General features: G+C 40.2%; 2 protein-coding genes across 7 annotated transcripts in view; one reads left to right on the plus strand and one right to left on the minus strand.

Annotated features, from left to right (window-relative positions):
- The first annotated feature begins 880 nt into the window (after window positions 1-880).
- LOC133608518 (homeodomain-interacting protein kinase 2-like) lies at window positions 881-10,808 on the plus strand. 3 transcript variants are annotated; one of them, XM_072913346.1, is made up of 9 exons: window positions 882-3,671; window positions 8,085-8,306; window positions 8,387-8,578; window positions 8,649-8,836; window positions 8,903-9,026; window positions 9,095-9,223; window positions 9,296-9,379; window positions 9,454-9,626; window positions 9,722-10,808. In XM_072913346.1, exons 1-9 carry the CDS (start codon window positions 3,663-3,665, stop codon window positions 10,326-10,328), a joined length of 1,728 nt encoding a protein of 575 aa, XP_072769447.1. In that variant the 5' UTR covers window positions 882-3,662; the 3' UTR covers window positions 10,329-10,808. The 3 variants fall into 3 exon arrangements, with proteins under 3 accessions (XP_061819778.1, XP_072769447.1, XP_061819781.1); XM_061963794.2 differs by having other exon boundaries at window positions 881-3,671; window positions 8,649-9,026; XM_061963797.2 differs by having other exon boundaries at window positions 8,110-8,306; window positions 8,649-9,026.
- Window positions 10,809-15,037: 4,229 nt separating this feature from the next.
- LOC133608519 (aminopeptidase N-like) overlaps window positions 15,038-17,769 on the minus strand; it is a 71,649-nt gene continuing 68,917 nt past the window's right edge. For all 4 annotated transcript variants that reach the window (XM_061963798.2, XM_061963799.2, XM_061963800.2 and 1 more), the window contains one exon: window positions 15,038-15,529. In XM_061963798.2, the coding sequence (XP_061819782.2) occupies window positions 15,377-15,529 (153 nt within the window). In that variant the 3' untranslated portion in view covers window positions 15,038-15,376. The remainder of the gene's footprint in view (window positions 15,530-17,769) is intronic.

Raw genomic sequence — 17,769 nt, forward strand, 5'->3', positions numbered from 1 at the left:
AGAAACGAAAGAGGGTAAAAGGAGTTGTTTTTTTAGCCTCTCTCGTTTTTGTAATTAGAAAAAATCCCAGATTTTTTCTCCATTTTTTTCCTAAGTACAGAAATTAAAGAGGGTAAAAGGTGTTTTTTAGTCTCTCTCGTTTTTGTACTTAGAAAAAATTCTCAGTTTTTTTTCTAAGTACAGAAATGAAAGAGGGTAAAAGGTGTTTTTTAGCCTCTCTCGTTTTTGTACTTAGAAAAAATCCCAGATTTTTTCTCTGTTTTATTTCTAAGTACAGAAACGAAAGAGGGTAAAAGGAGTTGTTTTTTTAGCCTCTCTCGTTTTTGTACTTAGAAAAAATCCCAGATTTTTTCTCCATTTTTTTTCTAAGTACAGAAATGAAAAAGGGTAAAAGGTGTTTTTTAGCCTCTCTCGTTTTTGTACCTAGAAAAAATCCCAGATTTTTTCTCTATTTTATTTGTAAGTACAGAAACGAAAAAAGGGGAAAAGGAGGTGTTTTTTTTAGCCTCTCTCATTTTTGTACTTAGAAAAAATCCCAGATTTTTTCTGTTTTTTTTCTAGTACAGAAACGAAAGAGGGTAAAAGGAGGTGGTTTTTAGCCTCTCTCGTTTTTGTACTTAGAAAAAATCCCAGATTTTTTCTCTGTTTTTTTTCTAAGTACAAAAACGAGAGAGGCTAAAAAAAACACCTCCTTTTCCCCTTTTTTCGTTTCTGTACTTAAAAATAAAACAGAGAAAAAATCTGGGATTTTTTCTAGGTACAAAAACAAGAGGCTAAAAAACACCTTTTACCCTTTTTCATTTCTGTACTTAGAAAAAATCCCAGATTTTTTCTCCATTTTTTTTCTAAGTACAGAAATGAAAAAGGGTAAAAGGTGTTTTTTAGCCTGTCGTTTTTGTACCTACAAAAAATCCCAGATTTAAGATAGGACGATAACGATTCACAACAAAAGCATGTTGAAGACAACAATGACAAAATTAGTTGACGAATAAAAACTAGACGAAAATAAGTGACAGAGAAGAAATCCAATCATATTTAATTTCGTCTTTAAGTGGGTGGGACAAGTTAGAAATCTAGCCAATCACAAGCGGGAAACAAGACTGTATTGTAGGGATAGCCGTTAATGACAGCGACAACACGGTTAGTATTTTCAATTTAATTGATCTAAAAACCGATAACTGCACTTTTGTAAACTCACGAGCCACGGCAGCCTTACTGGTGCCAGCTGGCTCGATTTAAATGCTAACATGAAAACACGAGGCATTAACGTCTTTCCCCGTTAAATACTGTGGAGAATGCATATATGTTTAAGAGTTCTTTCTTTATTCATAGTCATGTTTAGAGTATCTAGTGTTTTTCCATTTGTACTCTTTCTGTGTTTGTATCTTATGTCCGCAAGTAAACTGTGTGCTTTACCTTGAAAGTCGAAGGAATGTGGGAGTTGGAGTACTCCCCTTTTGTGTCTTATCTGTATTAGAACAATGAGGCTGTATTTCTTTCTGGACAGGGTGGGGGCTGTTTTCGTATTCAAGAAGTTGTCTCTTCCGTTTGAATGTTAGACCAATTCGAGAAGCCGGTATGAATGTATTGGTGTGGGCTGGTTTCCTTAAGCTTTAGTAAAACTTGATAATATTTCTATTCTGTCTTGATGGTCCTTCTTACTCTGCATATATGTCATCTAAAGAACTTGGGATTGACAAGTGGCTTTAATTCCCTGGGAGGGAAGGCTGGTCAGACGCAACAAAACATACCCCAATCAGAACTTATATTACACATTACTGTCTGAGCAACTAAGCCAGTGGTTCTTAACCTTGTTGGAGGTACCGAACCCCACCAGTTCCATATGCGCATTCACCGAACCCTTCTTTAGGGAAAAATTAAAATATATATTTTTTTCAAATTCAAGACAAAGTTATATGTTTTTGCTAACACTTTAGTATGGGGAACATATTCTAAGTAACACAGACTAAATTTAGAGTTATGTGGACACTAGGGGAACATATTCTAAGTAACAAAGATTACATTTGGAGTTATTTGGACACTAGGGGAACATATTCTAAGTAACAAAGACTACATTTGGAGTTATTTGGACACTAGGGGAACTTATTCTAAGTAACAAAGACTAAATTTTTAGTTATTTGGACACTCGGGGAACATATTCTAAGTAACAAAGACTTAATTTAGAGTTATTTGGACACTTGGGGAACATATTCTAAGTAACAAAGACTAAATTATGAGTTATTTGGACACTCGGGAAACATATTCTAAGTAACAAAGACTTAATTTAGAGTTATTTGGACACTCGGGGAACATATTCTAAGTAACAAAGACTAAATTATGAGTTATTTGGACACTCGGGAAACATATTCTAACTAACAAAGACTTAATTTAGAGTTATTTGGACACTCGGGGAACATATTCTAAGTAACAAAGACTTAATTTAGAGTTATTTGGACACTCGGGAAACATATTCTAAGTAACAAAGACTAAATTTAGAGTTATTTGGACAATCGGGAAACATTCTAAGAAACAAATACTTAATTTAGAGTTACAGTATTTGGACACTAGGAGAACATATTCTAAGTAACAAAGACTTAATTTAGAGTTATTTGGACACTAGGGGAACATATTCTAAGTAATAAAGACTTAATTTAGAGTTATTTGGTTAGGGTTAGGGTCAGGGTCATGCCGAATAAGGCATTAATAAGTACTTAATGACTAGTTAAGAGCCAATATGTTACTAATTTGCATGTTAATAAGCAACTAATTAATGGTGAATATGTTCCCCATACTAAAGTGTTACCATGTTTTTTTACTGGTGCACAAAATGAACCGTGCATGAACATCACCTTGTTCAAACAACAAAACCAACACAGTGCATAAACTCACAACAAATTACACACCTGCAAATCAGTCTGACTTCTGCTGTTGCCGTATCCGTAATACGCCGATAGGGAGAAGTTTTTATTTTGACCTCCGCCGAACCCCCGAGGCCGACTCACCGAACCCCTAGGGTTCAATCGAACCCAGGTTAAGAACCACTGAACTAAGCTATTCAGTTGTGCACATTGAAACCTACAAGCTGTGCTCTCTTAGCAAGGATTTGTGAGGATCCAACTTTTCTGTACTTAAATATCTTGTCTTTGAAGTCTATTCCAAGTTGGAAAGGATTAGCAAATCATTGTATTCTGTTTTTATTTACCATTTACACAACGTGCCAACTTCACTGGTTTTGGGTTTTGTAGTCGACTAAAATGTGACTAAAACTAAAATACATATCAAGTTTGTAGTCCGTGGTCGTGGCGTTACGATGAAGTCTGGAAAGAAAATTGATGAAAACGTTTTGAAAGTTAGTTTTCCATGTTTGTGCGGTTGTAGCGAGGAGCAGGTGTCAGCTGATGTCATCCACCTCCTGGGCGGAGCGGGATGACATAATTCAACCTGGGCGTCATCAGTGGACAATGATGCCACTCGTGCACCTTGATGACATCACCCAACTTTGATGATTCGGGCGAGAAACAAGGGCAACTTTTTCCATGGTGGTCTTACAAAGAATTGTTGAGAGGACTGACAGCTTTTCTGTGTTCATGTCAGCAGCTGGAGCACATGTTGGCTGACTGGACATGTCTGCACCCGCCTGACCGCCTCACGCCTGGCCACAGATGACCCAGGTAACCACCCGTGGGGTTAAAGGTCGTCGCCACCATCCCAGCTCTTATTTCACTAGGAGCGAGCTCTGGGACCACTTCTGGATTAATTTCTTTTTTATGGACTTAGTCCTTGTCTCCAGGTTTAAACCCTGTCGTCTCTTCTAAAATAGACTTGGGTCTAGGTCCCATGTTAGGTTCTGTCCACTGGTCTGGGTTCTTCGTTTTTAATCTTTGGACAGGGTTACATACTGTACACAGGTCTAAGTGGTTGTAGTCTACGTACTATCCTCTGAACATGGTTCTGGTTTCCAGGTTAGGGTTGAGCCACCGGACTTGGTTCTTAATGACAAACGACTGCGGTTCTGGTCTAACGGGGGCCAGCTGCGCCAGATGTACGTTGGAAAACCTCACTCCTCGGCAACTTCGAGAGTGAGGGCTTTTAGTCCAGTGGTCAACACGCTTGCCTCTCAATATGAACGGCCAGGGTTGGAGTTCCCGTGAAGAATGTGGTAAAATGCCGGCTGGATTACTCTCGTTCTGGGCTAGGTTATAGCCACTTGTTTACAAAACCCCAAAACCAGTGAAGTTGGCATGTTGTGTAATTTGTAAATAAAAACAGAATACAATGATTTGCAAATCCTTTTCAATTTATATTCAATTGAATAGACTGCAAAGACAAAATATTTAATGTTCGAACTGAGAAACTTATTTTTTTTTGTGCAAATAATCATTTAATGGCAGCAACACATTGCAAAAAAGTTGGCACAGGGGCATTTTTACCACTGTGTTACATGGCATTTCCTTTTAACAACACTCAGTAAACGTTTGGGAACTTTTATGCTTCATAATGCGTCACACATTTTCAATGGGAGACAGGTCTGGACTACAGACAGGCCAGTCTAGTACCCGCACTCTTTTACTATGAAGCCACGTTGATGTAACACGTGGTTTGGCATTGTCTCGCTGAAATAAGCAGGGGCGTCCATGATAACGTTGCTTGGATGGCAACATATGTTGCTCCAAAACCTGTATGTACCTTTCAGCATTAATGGTGCCTTCACAGATGTGTAAGTTACCCATGCCTTGAGCACTAATACACCCCCATACCATCACAGATGCTGGCTTTTCAACTTTGCGCCTAGAACAATCCGGATGGTTCTTTTCCTCTTTGGTCCACAGGTCACGACATCCACAGTTTCCAAAAACAATTTGAAATGTGGACTCGTCAGACCACGGAACACTTTTCCACTTTGCATGAGCTCGGGCCCAGCGAAGCGTTTCTGGGTGTTGTTGATAAATGGCTTTGCATCGCAGAGTTTTAACTTGCACTTACAGATGTAGCGACCAACTGTAGTTACTGACAGTGGTTTTCTGAAGTGTTCCTGAGCCCATGTGGTGATATCCTTTACACACTGATGTCGCTTTTTGATGCAGTGTTGCCTGATAATAATATCATCGCTTACGTGCAGTGATTTCTCCAGATTCTCTGAACCTTTTGAGGATATTACGGACCGTAGATAGTGAAATTCCTAAATCCCTTGCAATAGCTTGTTGGGAAATGTTTTTCTTGAACTGTTGGACAATTGCCTCATGCATTTGTTGACAAAGTGGTGACGCTCGCCCCATTCTTGTTTGTGAATGACTAAGCATTTCATGAAAGCTGCTTTTATACCCAATCATGGCACCCACCTGTTCCCAATTAGCCTGTTCACCTGTGGGATGTTCCAAATAAGTGTTTGATGAGCATTCCTCAACTTTTGCAGTCTTTTTTGCCACTTGTGCCAGCTTTTTTGAAACATGTTGCAGGCATCAAATTCCAAATGAGCTAATATTTGCAAAAATTTTGAAAGTTAAGTATCTTGTCTTTGCAGTCTATTTAATTGAATATAAGTTGAAAAGGATTTGCAAATCATTGTATTCTGTTTTTATTTACCATTTACACAAAGTGCCAACTTCACTGGTTTTGGGTTTTGTAAGTTTTCTCTGGACTCAAAACTAGTCTCCAGGTTAGGTTCTGTCGTCTAGTCCAGTAATTCTCAAACCATCTAGTGGTACGGCAAATAATTAAGTACAGTGTTTTATTTTCTTATATTCAAACACAGTGTTACTGTTCAAACTGTGGCCAAAAATGTAAAATAAAACCTCTGCCTTGTTTTTATGAATACTGAGGCCTACTATGCTACTGTATTTTAACGTTGGTCATTATGGTGGTACTTGGAGAATCAAGTGTTTGCTAAGGAGGTACTTGGTAAAATAAAGTTTGAGAACCACTGCTCTAGTCTAAGTTGTATAGTGTGGACTAAGTACTCGTCTCCAAGTTAGATCTTCAGTCTCGGTACTATCCTGTGAACATGGTTCTAGTTTCCACTGGAGTTCTATCCATTGGTCTAGGTTCTTAAAGTGGAATTTTTCTAGTCCTAGCTGGGTTTTTAAGTTTAGTCTCCAGGTTAGGTAATGTCTTCTAGTCTATGTTCTATCATGTGTACCAAGGTTTAGTCTCCGGTTTAGGTTCAATCCACTGGACTAGATTCTTAATATGGATTTAATACTCGTCTGGACTTGGGTTTTTTTTTCTGGCTTCAAGGCTAGTCCTGGCTTTTGTCCTTTGGTGTAAGTTCTATCATGTGGACTTAGTTCAGGTCTCCAAGTCTCCTTAAACACCGTCTCTTCGCAGTGCACCATTAGAGTTTGTGTAATTGCACACACGAGAGGTGTTAATTGTTCATGTCTCTGATGTGCTCATCAGTCAGTCTGAGGAGTGATTGTTACAGCTGTAGTTACCCAGCATCACCTCTGTGTGTCGCCAAAGTATCCACAGCGTGTAGAAATGTGCGTACGTAGCGTGAAGTTGGGGTGAGGCGCCGCACATTTCCACATTCAGTTCATTCTTGATACATCTCCACTTTGCCTTAGGCCCACGAGTAGGATCTATCCACTGGATTAAGTTATTTTGTTTGGAATTAGTCTAGTCTCCAAGCTAGGTTCTGTCCACTGGCCTATGTTCCTCTCACTGGGGCGTAGTTCTAGTCCCTACCCAAGTTAGGTTCTATCCACTGGTCTATGTTCCTCTCCCTAGGATGTAGTTTTAGTCCCTACTCAAGCTAGGTTTTATCCAAGGCCTATGTTGCCCTCTCTAGGACATAGTTTTAGTCCCTACCAAAGCTAGGTTCTATCCACTGGCCTATGTTCTTCTCTCTAGGATGTAGTTTTAGTCCCTACTCAAGCTAGGTTCTACCCAAGGCCTATGTTGCCCTCTCTAGGATGTAGTTTTAGTCCCTGCCAAAGCTAGGTTCTATCCACTGGCCTATATTCCACTATCTAGGACGTAGTTCTAGTCCCAACCCAAGTTAGGTTCTATCCACTGGTCTATGTTCCTCTCTCTAGGACGTAGTTCTATTCCTAACCTAAGTTAGGTTCTCTCCACTGGTCTATGTTCTTCTCTCTAGGATGTAGTTTTAGTCCCTACCCAAGCTAGGTTATATCCACTGGCCTATGTTCCTCTTTCTACGACGTAGTTTTAGTCCCTACCAAAGCTAGGTACTATCCCTTGGCCTATGTTCCTCTCACTGGGACGTAATTGTAGTCCCTACCCAAGTTAGGTTCTATCCACTGGTCTATGTTCCTCTCTCTAGGATGTAGTTTTAGTCCCTACTCAAGCTAGGTTCTATCCAAGGCCTATGTTGCCCTCTCTAGGACGTAGTTTTAGTCCCTACCAAAACTAGGTTCTATCCACTGGCCTATATTCCACTATCTAGGACGTAGTTCTAGTCCCAACCCAAGTTAGGTTCTATCCACTGGTCTATGTTCCTCTCTCTAGGACGTAGTTCTAGTCCTAACCTAAGTTAGGTCTATCCACTGGTCTATGTTTCTCTCTCTAGGATGTAGTTTTAGTCCCTACTCAAGCTAGGTTCTATCCAAGGCCTATGTTGCCCTCTCTAGGACGTAGTGTTAGTCCCTACCAAAGCTAGGTTCTATCCACTGGCCTATGTTCCTCTCTCTAGGACGTAGTTCTAGTCCTAACCTAAGTTAGGTCTATCCACTGGTCTATGTACCTCTCTCTAGGACGTAGTACTAGTCTCAACCTAAGTTAGGTCTATATACTGGTCTATGTTCCTCTCCCTAGGATGTAATTTTAGTCCCTACTCAAGCTAGGTTCTATCCAAGGCCCATGTTGCTCTCTCTAGGACATAGTTTTAGTCCCTACCAAAGCTAGGTACTATCCACTGGCCTATGTTCCTCTCACTAGGACGTAGTTTTAGTCCCTACCCAAGTTAGGTTCTATCCGCTGGTCTATGTTCCCCACTAGGATGTAGTGCTAGTTTTTACATTAGTTTCCATCCTGTGTTTCTAGTCCCTGGACTTTGCTGCATAGGGTTGTTCATCATGCATGTTGGCATGTTGATGGTATGATCCCCCCCACTGACCATCCCACAGTCTGCCTTCTCTCCATATACTTCAGGGTGTTCGTCCCAAACGGAAACCCACGGTCTGGCTGAGATGGAAGGTTCCATCGTGAAGAGCAACACAAGTTTCTACCACATCCAGAAACTTTTGGATCGAGGAACCAGCAGCCACGTCTTCAGATGTAGCAACTTGGGGACGGCAAAGAACATGGCCCTGAAAGTCCACAAAAACTACGCCTTATTTGAAAATGAGGTTGGTGCGTCCAAGCGTCTTTGGTGGTCTCAGTGAAAGGTAGAACCTGTAGAACATGTGATGCGGTCTGCTGTATACAGATCGACATGCAGGAGATCGTGAGCGTGCTGGACCCGGAAAAGAAGAGCATCGTGGAGTTTATCGAGACGTTTACCTTCAATGGACACCCTTGTCTGGTCTTTGAGCTGCTGGACACCAGCTTGTTCAGCATGGTCTACGACAAACGCTGGAAGACCTTCTCGCCCAACGACATCCGACCCGTTGCCCAGCAGGTAGAACACACACATTAAAAGGTCCTTAGTTAAGAATAGCGCGTCAGTCAAATCTTTGACACTTCTCCAGCTGCTGACGGCCTTTGATGCTCTTAAGAGCATCGGCGTGATCCACACAGACCTGAAGTCGGACAACATCATGCTAGTCAACCATGCAATTCAGCCCTTCAGGGTCAAGCTCATCGACTTCGGCTTGTCCATCACCACTTCGGAAGCGCCGCTCAGTTACGGCGTGGCCCTGCAGCCCATGGGCAACAGGTCTGTAGAACAGATCCCCTTTTTGTTACCTCCAGTCATCAAGTCACATGACTCTGCTGTCAACAGGGCACCCGAAGTCGCTCTGGGTCTTCCCTTCGCCGAAGCCATCGACATGTGGTCTCTGGGCTGCGTCCTGTCCTTCTTGTACCTCGGCAACTACCTCTTCTTGGCTAACTCCAACTACAACATGGTCAGTCGACATCACCTACGATCCGTGAAGACTTGATGTGTGCACTACTTGTGGACTTGTCTCTACAGCTGCGCAGCATGGTCGAGGTCGTAGGACGTATTCCTGACCATCTCCTTAGCGCCAGCAAAAACACTCACAAATATTTCAAGAGGAGCAACAGAGACATTGACGGCGATCACCCGAAGTGGCGACTGATGGTACGGTCTTCTGGACATTTGTCTTCGAGGAAGCTCCATGACTGACGTGAGTTGTGTTCGTCTCCGCTGCAGACGGAGAAGGAGTACCACGACAAAACTGGCGTCCGTCCTGATGCATTGCCGTGGTCTTTCAAATGTTTGGACGACCTGGTCAAAGTAAGTCCGCTGAAGTTAAGAAAACACTAAACTATGTAATGTGACCATGACAAACTGTTTGGGACTTCCTCTAGCTTAACCCACAGGTGAACGAGCCCGTTGAGTTGGAGGACCGTAAGGCCTTTGTGGACCTCCTCACGTGTCTTCTCCATATGGACCCTGAGCGGAGGATCACCCCTGAGGAGGCTCTTAAGCACCCCTTCCTGACCATGAGCCACCTGAGTGAGCACCGGAACAGCAGCTTATAGTGAGTCCAACAAGATCCAGAACTTTTGATAGAACCTGAAGACCAGAATTAATTCTAGGCAGGGAATGTCTCCATTTTTGACTGTGTTGTTTCAGTGTGGCGGACAGCTTTGACAAGATGAAATTCTGCCCAGCCAATTACTTCCACAAGGACCCCACTGACCCTAAACCTGACGTGGGTCTTATCACCAACCCAAAGAACTGGCGGCAAAAGTTCTGTCAACTTTTCAGGACTAAAAAAAGGACAGATGAACCTGTTCCGCATGTCAAGCTGAAGACCTGGTTGCAGAACCTTTGTCAGACCAACAGCAGACCTGATCCGCCGACACAAGGTCTCGGTTCCCCGGGTCTATGTCCACGGCAGCAGTCCAAAAAAAACTGGTGCAAAACAATCCGGCACTTCTTTCGAAGGAACCAGATCGGTCCAGAACTGGAACACCAAAGCCACATCAAACCAGACCACAACAACAAGTCACCACAAGTTAAAAAGGACGAGTCATCAAATGTTAAAAAGGACGAGTCACAGAGAGATAAAAAGGACGAGTCGGCAGCAGCAAAAAAAAGAGCCAAAGTTGACTTGAAGACAACTCGGATGGCGACTAAAAGGCGCAGGGACATGACCTTTGACATGAACTACCTCAACTACCTACGCTCTGATGTCAACCAGAAACCCAGAAAGTCCGACACTTTGGAGAACCTCTGACCTCAGCTACCTCTCAGATGAGATCACCTTGACCTCGGCTACCTCATGATTTGCACAAGCGACCGACGGAACGCTCTAGACTGTTCTGTTGCAGGACTTGTTTCTCAAGGAGCACTTTATTGGACCAAAGCAAGTTTACCTCAAAGCACAGGTTCAAGAATACACAATGGGTATAGAACCAGTCTAGCACCTTTAAAACCAATGTTGTACCAGTTTAGAACCTACACAGTATATTATTATTATATAATTATAATTAGGTGCGGCTAGGTTGGGTCTACATGGACTCTTATCTTGGTTCTAATTGCCGGTTTTAATGACGCAGAAAGTTCTAGTCCCTCCAGGTAATGCGACTGGTGTCTGTTGACAGACCTAAGAGCACCGTGGTTGGGCTTCCTACAAGAACCCAACAGAACTTTGGTGTTGAATAAATTACAGCTCATCTTCCTCGCCAACATAGTTAAAATAAATATTCATGACCTATTGAAATGTATGCACATCAGCCGTGTGGTAAGCGCACCAGCTGGGTCCACAATAATTCCGCTATGTGCCTGTCTCTGCTCTTTGCTTCTCTTTCAGTGTGCCGATGGACTCAGCAAGCACCGCCGTCTTTAGAAGGACCACAATCCTGAGAACCGGACCGTTTGTCAGAAGCATCGTACTCTGCAAAGGGGAAGTACTCTCAAGGCCACATTTTTTATTTGCAGCTGATTTGATCTACATTTGGACTATTAGTATGCATAATTCTCCTGCCCATTGGTTATGGCCCTCCTAGTACGGGATGCGAATGTTCCAGGTTTTTAGTTAGCCAGTCTTAAATAGGTCCAAGGGCTGATTCTTCAGTAGTTTTAGACCCTGGTTTTAGCTGGGCCTCATTTACCACCGAGACAGCGGAGGCATAGAGGCTAGACCTTCCACTAAAATTAGGTACACGTAAGGCCAAAATATTAGGTACACGTAAAGCCAAAATATTAGGTACACGTAAGGCCAAAATATTAGGTACACGTAAGGCCAAAATATTAGGTACACGTAAGGCCAAAGGATTAGGTTCAAATAAAATTAAAACACTTTTAGCCTGAATTTGAAGTAATATTAAAGAAAATATTAAGTACAAATGAGGCCTCAGTATTCTTTGCAGCTAAAAACACATTAGGCTAAAATAAGGGGTGGGGCGACCATCAATTTCCCATTTACGTCAGTATTGAAAATAAATCTTGCTTATTTATCGATATTAATTAGGAAACATTCTTTGTCAAATAAAGTAAAAATAAAAATATAATGACCCAAGGGGTTGTAACCAAAGGGTTACAACAATATAAAGACACTAACTAAACCCTTGTGCACACTTCGAGCCCAAAATGGGAATTACAATTTCACCAGCAAATTTCTTACAAGTTTATTTAAGTTATAAAAATGCATTGTGTTTTTGATTGCAATGTTAGAATAGATATGAAAATAAAGTATACACACTTTCTCTTAACATCTCTTTTAGCCCCATTGACTTCCATTATGACTGTTATTTGTTAACAGACTAATCCTGGGGTATATTAAAATGCTTTTTCCACAAAAAACTAATACATTTCATTCTTGCCAATTAAAAAACAAGACAAGACAGTTTTGGTGTAATCGCGCCCCATAACCACAAGAGCTCACCAGAAAACTATGAGCATATCATATATATATATATATATATATATACATATGTATTTGTATATACATACATACAGTATGTATTTGTGTATATATACACACATATAAATATAGATTTGTATACATATATATGTATATATACTATATGTATGTATATATATATATATATATATATATATATATATATATATATATACACACTAATATGTATGTATATACACATATATGTATGTGTGTATATATATATATATGTGTGTATATACACACATATATATGTGTGTGTTTGTGTGTGTGTATATACACACACACACATACATATGTGTGTGTATATATATATATATATATATATATAGAGAGTATATATATGTGTGTTTATTTGTATATACATGTACATACACATATATAATATGTATATTTTTTAATATATATTGTAGCTTAAAGTAGTGTTGTGGTGTTTGCATTATTGTAGCTTTTGCACTTGTGTTTTGTTATTAATTCTGTTGTGGCGTTCACAATTGCAGTGACCTTTCTCATCCACCGTAGTTTCAGGCCACTTTGGAGTCGTTTGGGCCCCACCTTTGGTGCAGTACCACCTGTGACCGCTGGGTAGCACAGGAGTGTCATTGTACAAGTGCGTTCTTTGGCCCATTCCGAGTTGACATTAAAACAGTGTAGTGGATGCTAGTCGGGTCCTCACTCTCTTACGCCTAAAGAGTCGTGCTGGGCAACGAGCTAACAACCATTGGCTCGAGTTTTAGTGCTCTCGTTAGTGAAGTTGCGACCCCTGTTTAATATCCAGGCAGGTTACAAGTAATAAATCGCATGTTCATAGCCTGAATAAATGTAAGGTGTGTGCAATACTAACTTTTTCCACAAGATGGCCTCAGTGGATACAACACTAACCACTTCAATGGCACCACGTGGTTTATTCAAAACACTAATAAAGAATATTCAACTTAATGCTGCAGATTTATTTGGAGTTTTACCAGCATTGTGATGAGGCTGAAATTGTTGCACATACGCTTCAGTGGAACACTTTACATCAAACCTTATGAGTTGGGAACATTAATCCAATTCCCCAGTTTGTTTGAACGCAGCATAACTCACCTAAGACTGACTGAGTTCATTTTCTAAGGAGCAGTGCTTTGAAGGCCTCTTTGCATCCTCAGCACATTTAAAGCACATTTTGTACTGTACTCTTTTATCATTACTATTGTACTTTACATTATACTGTAGTTTTTAAAATGTTTTCCCTCCATTTTATATGTTTTGCAGTTGTTACTAACAATACTGTAGTTTTGTTTTTTACCAGTTATGTTATACTGTGGTGTTCTTCAGTTTTTACTACCAGTACATTATACTGTAGTTGTTTTTGTTTGTTTTTACCAGTTATTATACGTTATACTGTGGTGTTTTTCAGTTTTTACTAGTACCGGTAGTCATACTTGCCAACCTTGAGACCTCCAATTTCGGGAGGTGGGGGGAGGGGGCGTGGTTAAGAGGGGAGGAGTCAAGTATTTCATATATATATATATATATAAGAAATACTTTACTTTCAGTGAATTCTAGCTATATATATATACATATATATATATATATGAGAAATACTTGAATTTCAGTGTTCATTTATTTACACATACACACACATAACACTCATCTACTCATTGTTGAGTTAAGGGTTGAATTGTCCATCCTTGTTTTGTTCTCTGTCACTATATTTCTAACCATGCTGAACACCCTCTCTGATGATGCATTCTGCTTCGTCTCCTTGTTGTGTGCGCAGTTGTGCACTGCACTCTCTAAAAGCCCTAGATGTTATTGTCACATATGCATGTGCACTAGATGGCCGTATTGTCCTGTTTAAGAGTGTCACAACATTGCTGTTTACGGCAGACGAACTGCTTTACGGTAGACGAAAACGTGACTGTTGTTGTTGTGTGTTGTTACCGCGCTGGGAGGACGTTAATGAAACTGCCTAACAATAAACCCACATAAGAAACCAAGAACTCGCCCTCCATCATTCTACAGTTATAACGTGATTGGGCAGGAACGCTGTTTATATTGTGGGGAAAGCGGACGTGAAAACAGGCTGTCGACAGTCACTCAGGTCCGCCTGAATTTCAGGAGATTTTAGGGAGAAAATTTGTCCTGGGGTTTTTTTGGGAGAGGCGCTGAATTTCGGGAGTCTCCCGGAAAATCCGGGAGGGTTGGCAAGTATGCTAGTAGTTAATTTCATTGTACTTTTTTTTTTTTTTTTACCAGTTATTGTATTTTATATCATACAGTAGTGTTTTATCAGTTATTGTATATTTTACTGTATTTTTTATTTTTTTATATTTTACCAATACATTATAATTGTAATGTGTTTACCAGTATATATTTCATATCATACTGTGGTGTTTTGTCTTTTTTACCAGTATATTATAATGTAGTCTTTTTTTAATCAGTACTGTATATTGAACTTTATATCATACTTTAGTGTTTTGTAGTTTTTACCTTTATATTGTAATGTGGTGTTTTTTCCAGTATCATATTTTATATTATATGATATTGTATATTATACAGCAGTCTTTTTATATTTAATGGTACTGTAGTGTTTTTATCAGTATGTATACATTATATTGTAGTGTTTTCACAAGTACTGTGTATTATAGTGTAGTGTTTTTATCAGTACTGTATATTATATTTGTGTTTTACCAAAAAATGAGCACTGCTGCCAATAAAAACAAATGAAAAACTAAGTAGAAAAATACACTTGACATATTTTTGATTGTTTTTTTTGTTTTGTTTTTTTAAAACATGCTCATTCAAATAACCCATTTTATTGTGTACTCTTTGTATCAGTACTGTATATTACACTACTTTTTGGCTAATACCTTTACTTTAGTGTGTTCACTAGTACTGTATAATATACTGAAGTGTAGTACAAAAAGTACCCTTGATGCTGTCATGTAGACTTTTAGTAACAACTGTTCTCTACTGTAGCTTTAGTGCTAATAAGTTGTCTCCAAAAAAGCACAATTATGCACTATATCCACATATTTACAAATACCACATAACTCTGCACTTGTCCAACGTTTTAAAAACATTTTGTATCACATATAACGTAATATTAAAAAGTTACTACATTTTAGCATATTCACTGAAGAAAGGAAAAGACCAACTTACATCTCTCAGGTCCCATGCCGAGTGACAGTTGGCAGAGCTCTGGGTTTATTTTAAGATGTGTAGCGAAGCTTGTTTTTCCTCCCCTTTCATGACGTCAAAACGTATATCCTGATCGGCTGTAGGGACACACGCTAGTTAGAACACCGATTAAAAAGTCACTGGTCACGGCCGCCGACACATCCTGGTGATGATTATTGAAATACTAATAATGAAGAGAGTTATTTGTGCCGCTCTCATGTGGACTGCTCAGAGAACCAGGCCAGCACGCGGGCTTTGTTCTCCGTCACCCACTTGATGTTGGCCGAGATCCTCTCGATGGTCTGCTGCAGGGCCAGCTTGGCCGAGCCGAAGCCGATGTGGAGGTTGTCTTCTCTGAAGCGCTGCAGCTGTTTTCACGAGAAGGGCACACAAGGTCAACGCTCGCACTACAGCAGGGGCCGGTACATCATGATGGAGTGGTGGGTCTGAGGCTACTTTTTGCCTCGTCCCTCACTTAAACCGTGAGTGAAGAATGCACTAAAACAGTGATTTTCAACCTTTTTTGAGCGAAGGCACATTTTTTGTGTTGACAAAATCCAGAGGCACAACGAAACTTAGTTGACAGTAAAAAAGTCGTCGCAATTGTTGGATTTGAATTTAAACCATAACCAAGCATGCATCAATATAGCTCTTGTCTCAAAGTAGGTGTACTGTCACATCACGCCGTGACTTATTTGGAGTTTTTTGCTGTTTTCCTGTGTGTAGTGTTTTAGTTCTTGTCTTGCGCTCCAATTTTGGTGGCTTTTCCTCTTTTTTTGGTATTTTCCTGGAGCAGTTTCAAGTCTTCCTTTGAGCGATATTTCCCGCATCTACTTTGTTTTTATCCTTCTTCGTGGGGACATTGTCGATTGCCATGTCATGTTCGGACGTACATTGTGGACGCCATCTTTGCTCCACAGTAAGTCTTTGCTGTCGTCCAGCATTCTGTTTTTGTTTACTTTGTAGCCAGTTCAGTTTTAGTTTTGTTTTGCATAGCCTTCCCTAAGCTTCAATGCCTTTTCTTAGGGGCACTCACCTTTTGTTTATTTTTGGTTTAAGCATTAGACACCCTTTTACCTGCACGCTGCCTCCCGCTGTTTCCGACAGGGCTTTCTCTGTTGCGGGTCCCAAAGTCTGGAACGATCTCCCTCTTCTTTGGCTGTTTTTAAGACCCTTCTTAAAACCCATTTTTATTCACTGGCTTTTAACCCAGCATGAGACTTTGAACTGTTTTTAGCTTTTAACTTTTTGAACTGTTTTTAACTTTTAAACTGTTTTTATTTAACAAACTGTTCTTAGGGTAATTTATATTTGCTTTTTAAATGTGTATTTTTATTTCTGTTTTAAACGTTATTTTTTAGTCTGTCCTTTGCCTTCATTTCTTTGTGGTGTACAGCCCTTTGTTTTTCAACTGTGCTCGTCTTTAAAGGGCTTTATAAATAAAGTTGGTATGGTATGGTATGGTATCTACAAAGCAATTAGCTACCTGCTGCCACCTACTGATATGGAAGAGTATTACACGGTTACTCTGCCAAGCTCTAGACAGCACCAACACTTAACAACAACACATCATTTACAGACTATAATTACTGATTTGCAAAAAATATTTTTTACCCCAAATCGGTGAAATTAGATAATCTCCCACGGCACACCAGACTGTATCTCACGGCACACTAGTGTGCCGCGGCACAGTGGTTGAAAAACACTGCACTAAAAGATGATAGTGTTAAAAACCAGTGAAGTTGGCAAGTTGTGTAAACGGTAAATAAAACCAGAATACAATGATTTGCAAATCCTTTTCAACTTATATTCAATTGAATAGACTGCAAAGACAAGATATTTGACATTTGAACTGGTAAACTTTGTTATTTTTTGCAAATACTAGCTCATTTGGAATTTGATGCCTGCAACATGTTTCGAGAAAGTTGAGGAATGCTCATCAAACACTTATTTGGAACATCCACAGGTGAACAGGCTGATTGGGAACAGGTGGGTGCCATGATTGGGTATAAAAGCAGCTTCCATGAAATGCTCAGTCATTCACAAACAAGGACGGGGCGAGGGTCACCACTTTGTGAGCAAATTGTCAGGTTCAAACACTGATGACAACTATTAAACAGACAAGAAGCAAGGAATCATGCAGAGACAGAGTTAAATTTAGCTCAATTAGGAGACATTTTGGGCCTTACTCTACCTACACTCTAAAGTCCAGCCCACGTGCTCCTCTATTTATGTGGGAGGTGCCTGGTTACATCACTGAGGCCGCCTCTAAAAAGGAGTGGCCACACATTTCATGCAAAGCAGCTTCCAGTACGCACAATACGTGACGGAATGTGCTGGGGCCTTGTGATTGCCTTGTCTCTGCTTCGTATGTGTGCTGTCGTCTTATTTTCTTTAACTTCCTTGAAGTCCTTGGCTGTTAGTGGGCTCGGACAAACAAAATATCTGCGGCGAGGCAACCCCTCATATGCCGTGACTGATAACAAGTTTTGTCCTTGCACAGATAGAAAAGTACAACTTGAGCACAATAGCTAATAACTATAGCAATGGCCTTTCAGCATAAGAGTTGTGTGATAACTTACACATAATTATTCTAACACAAATTGTC

The sequence above is a fragment of the Nerophis lumbriciformis genome, linkage group LG06 (genome assembly GCF_033978685.3).
Source record: "Nerophis lumbriciformis linkage group LG06, RoL_Nlum_v2.1, whole genome shotgun sequence".
Taxonomy (NCBI): domain Eukaryota; kingdom Metazoa; phylum Chordata; class Actinopteri; order Syngnathiformes; family Syngnathidae; genus Nerophis; species Nerophis lumbriciformis.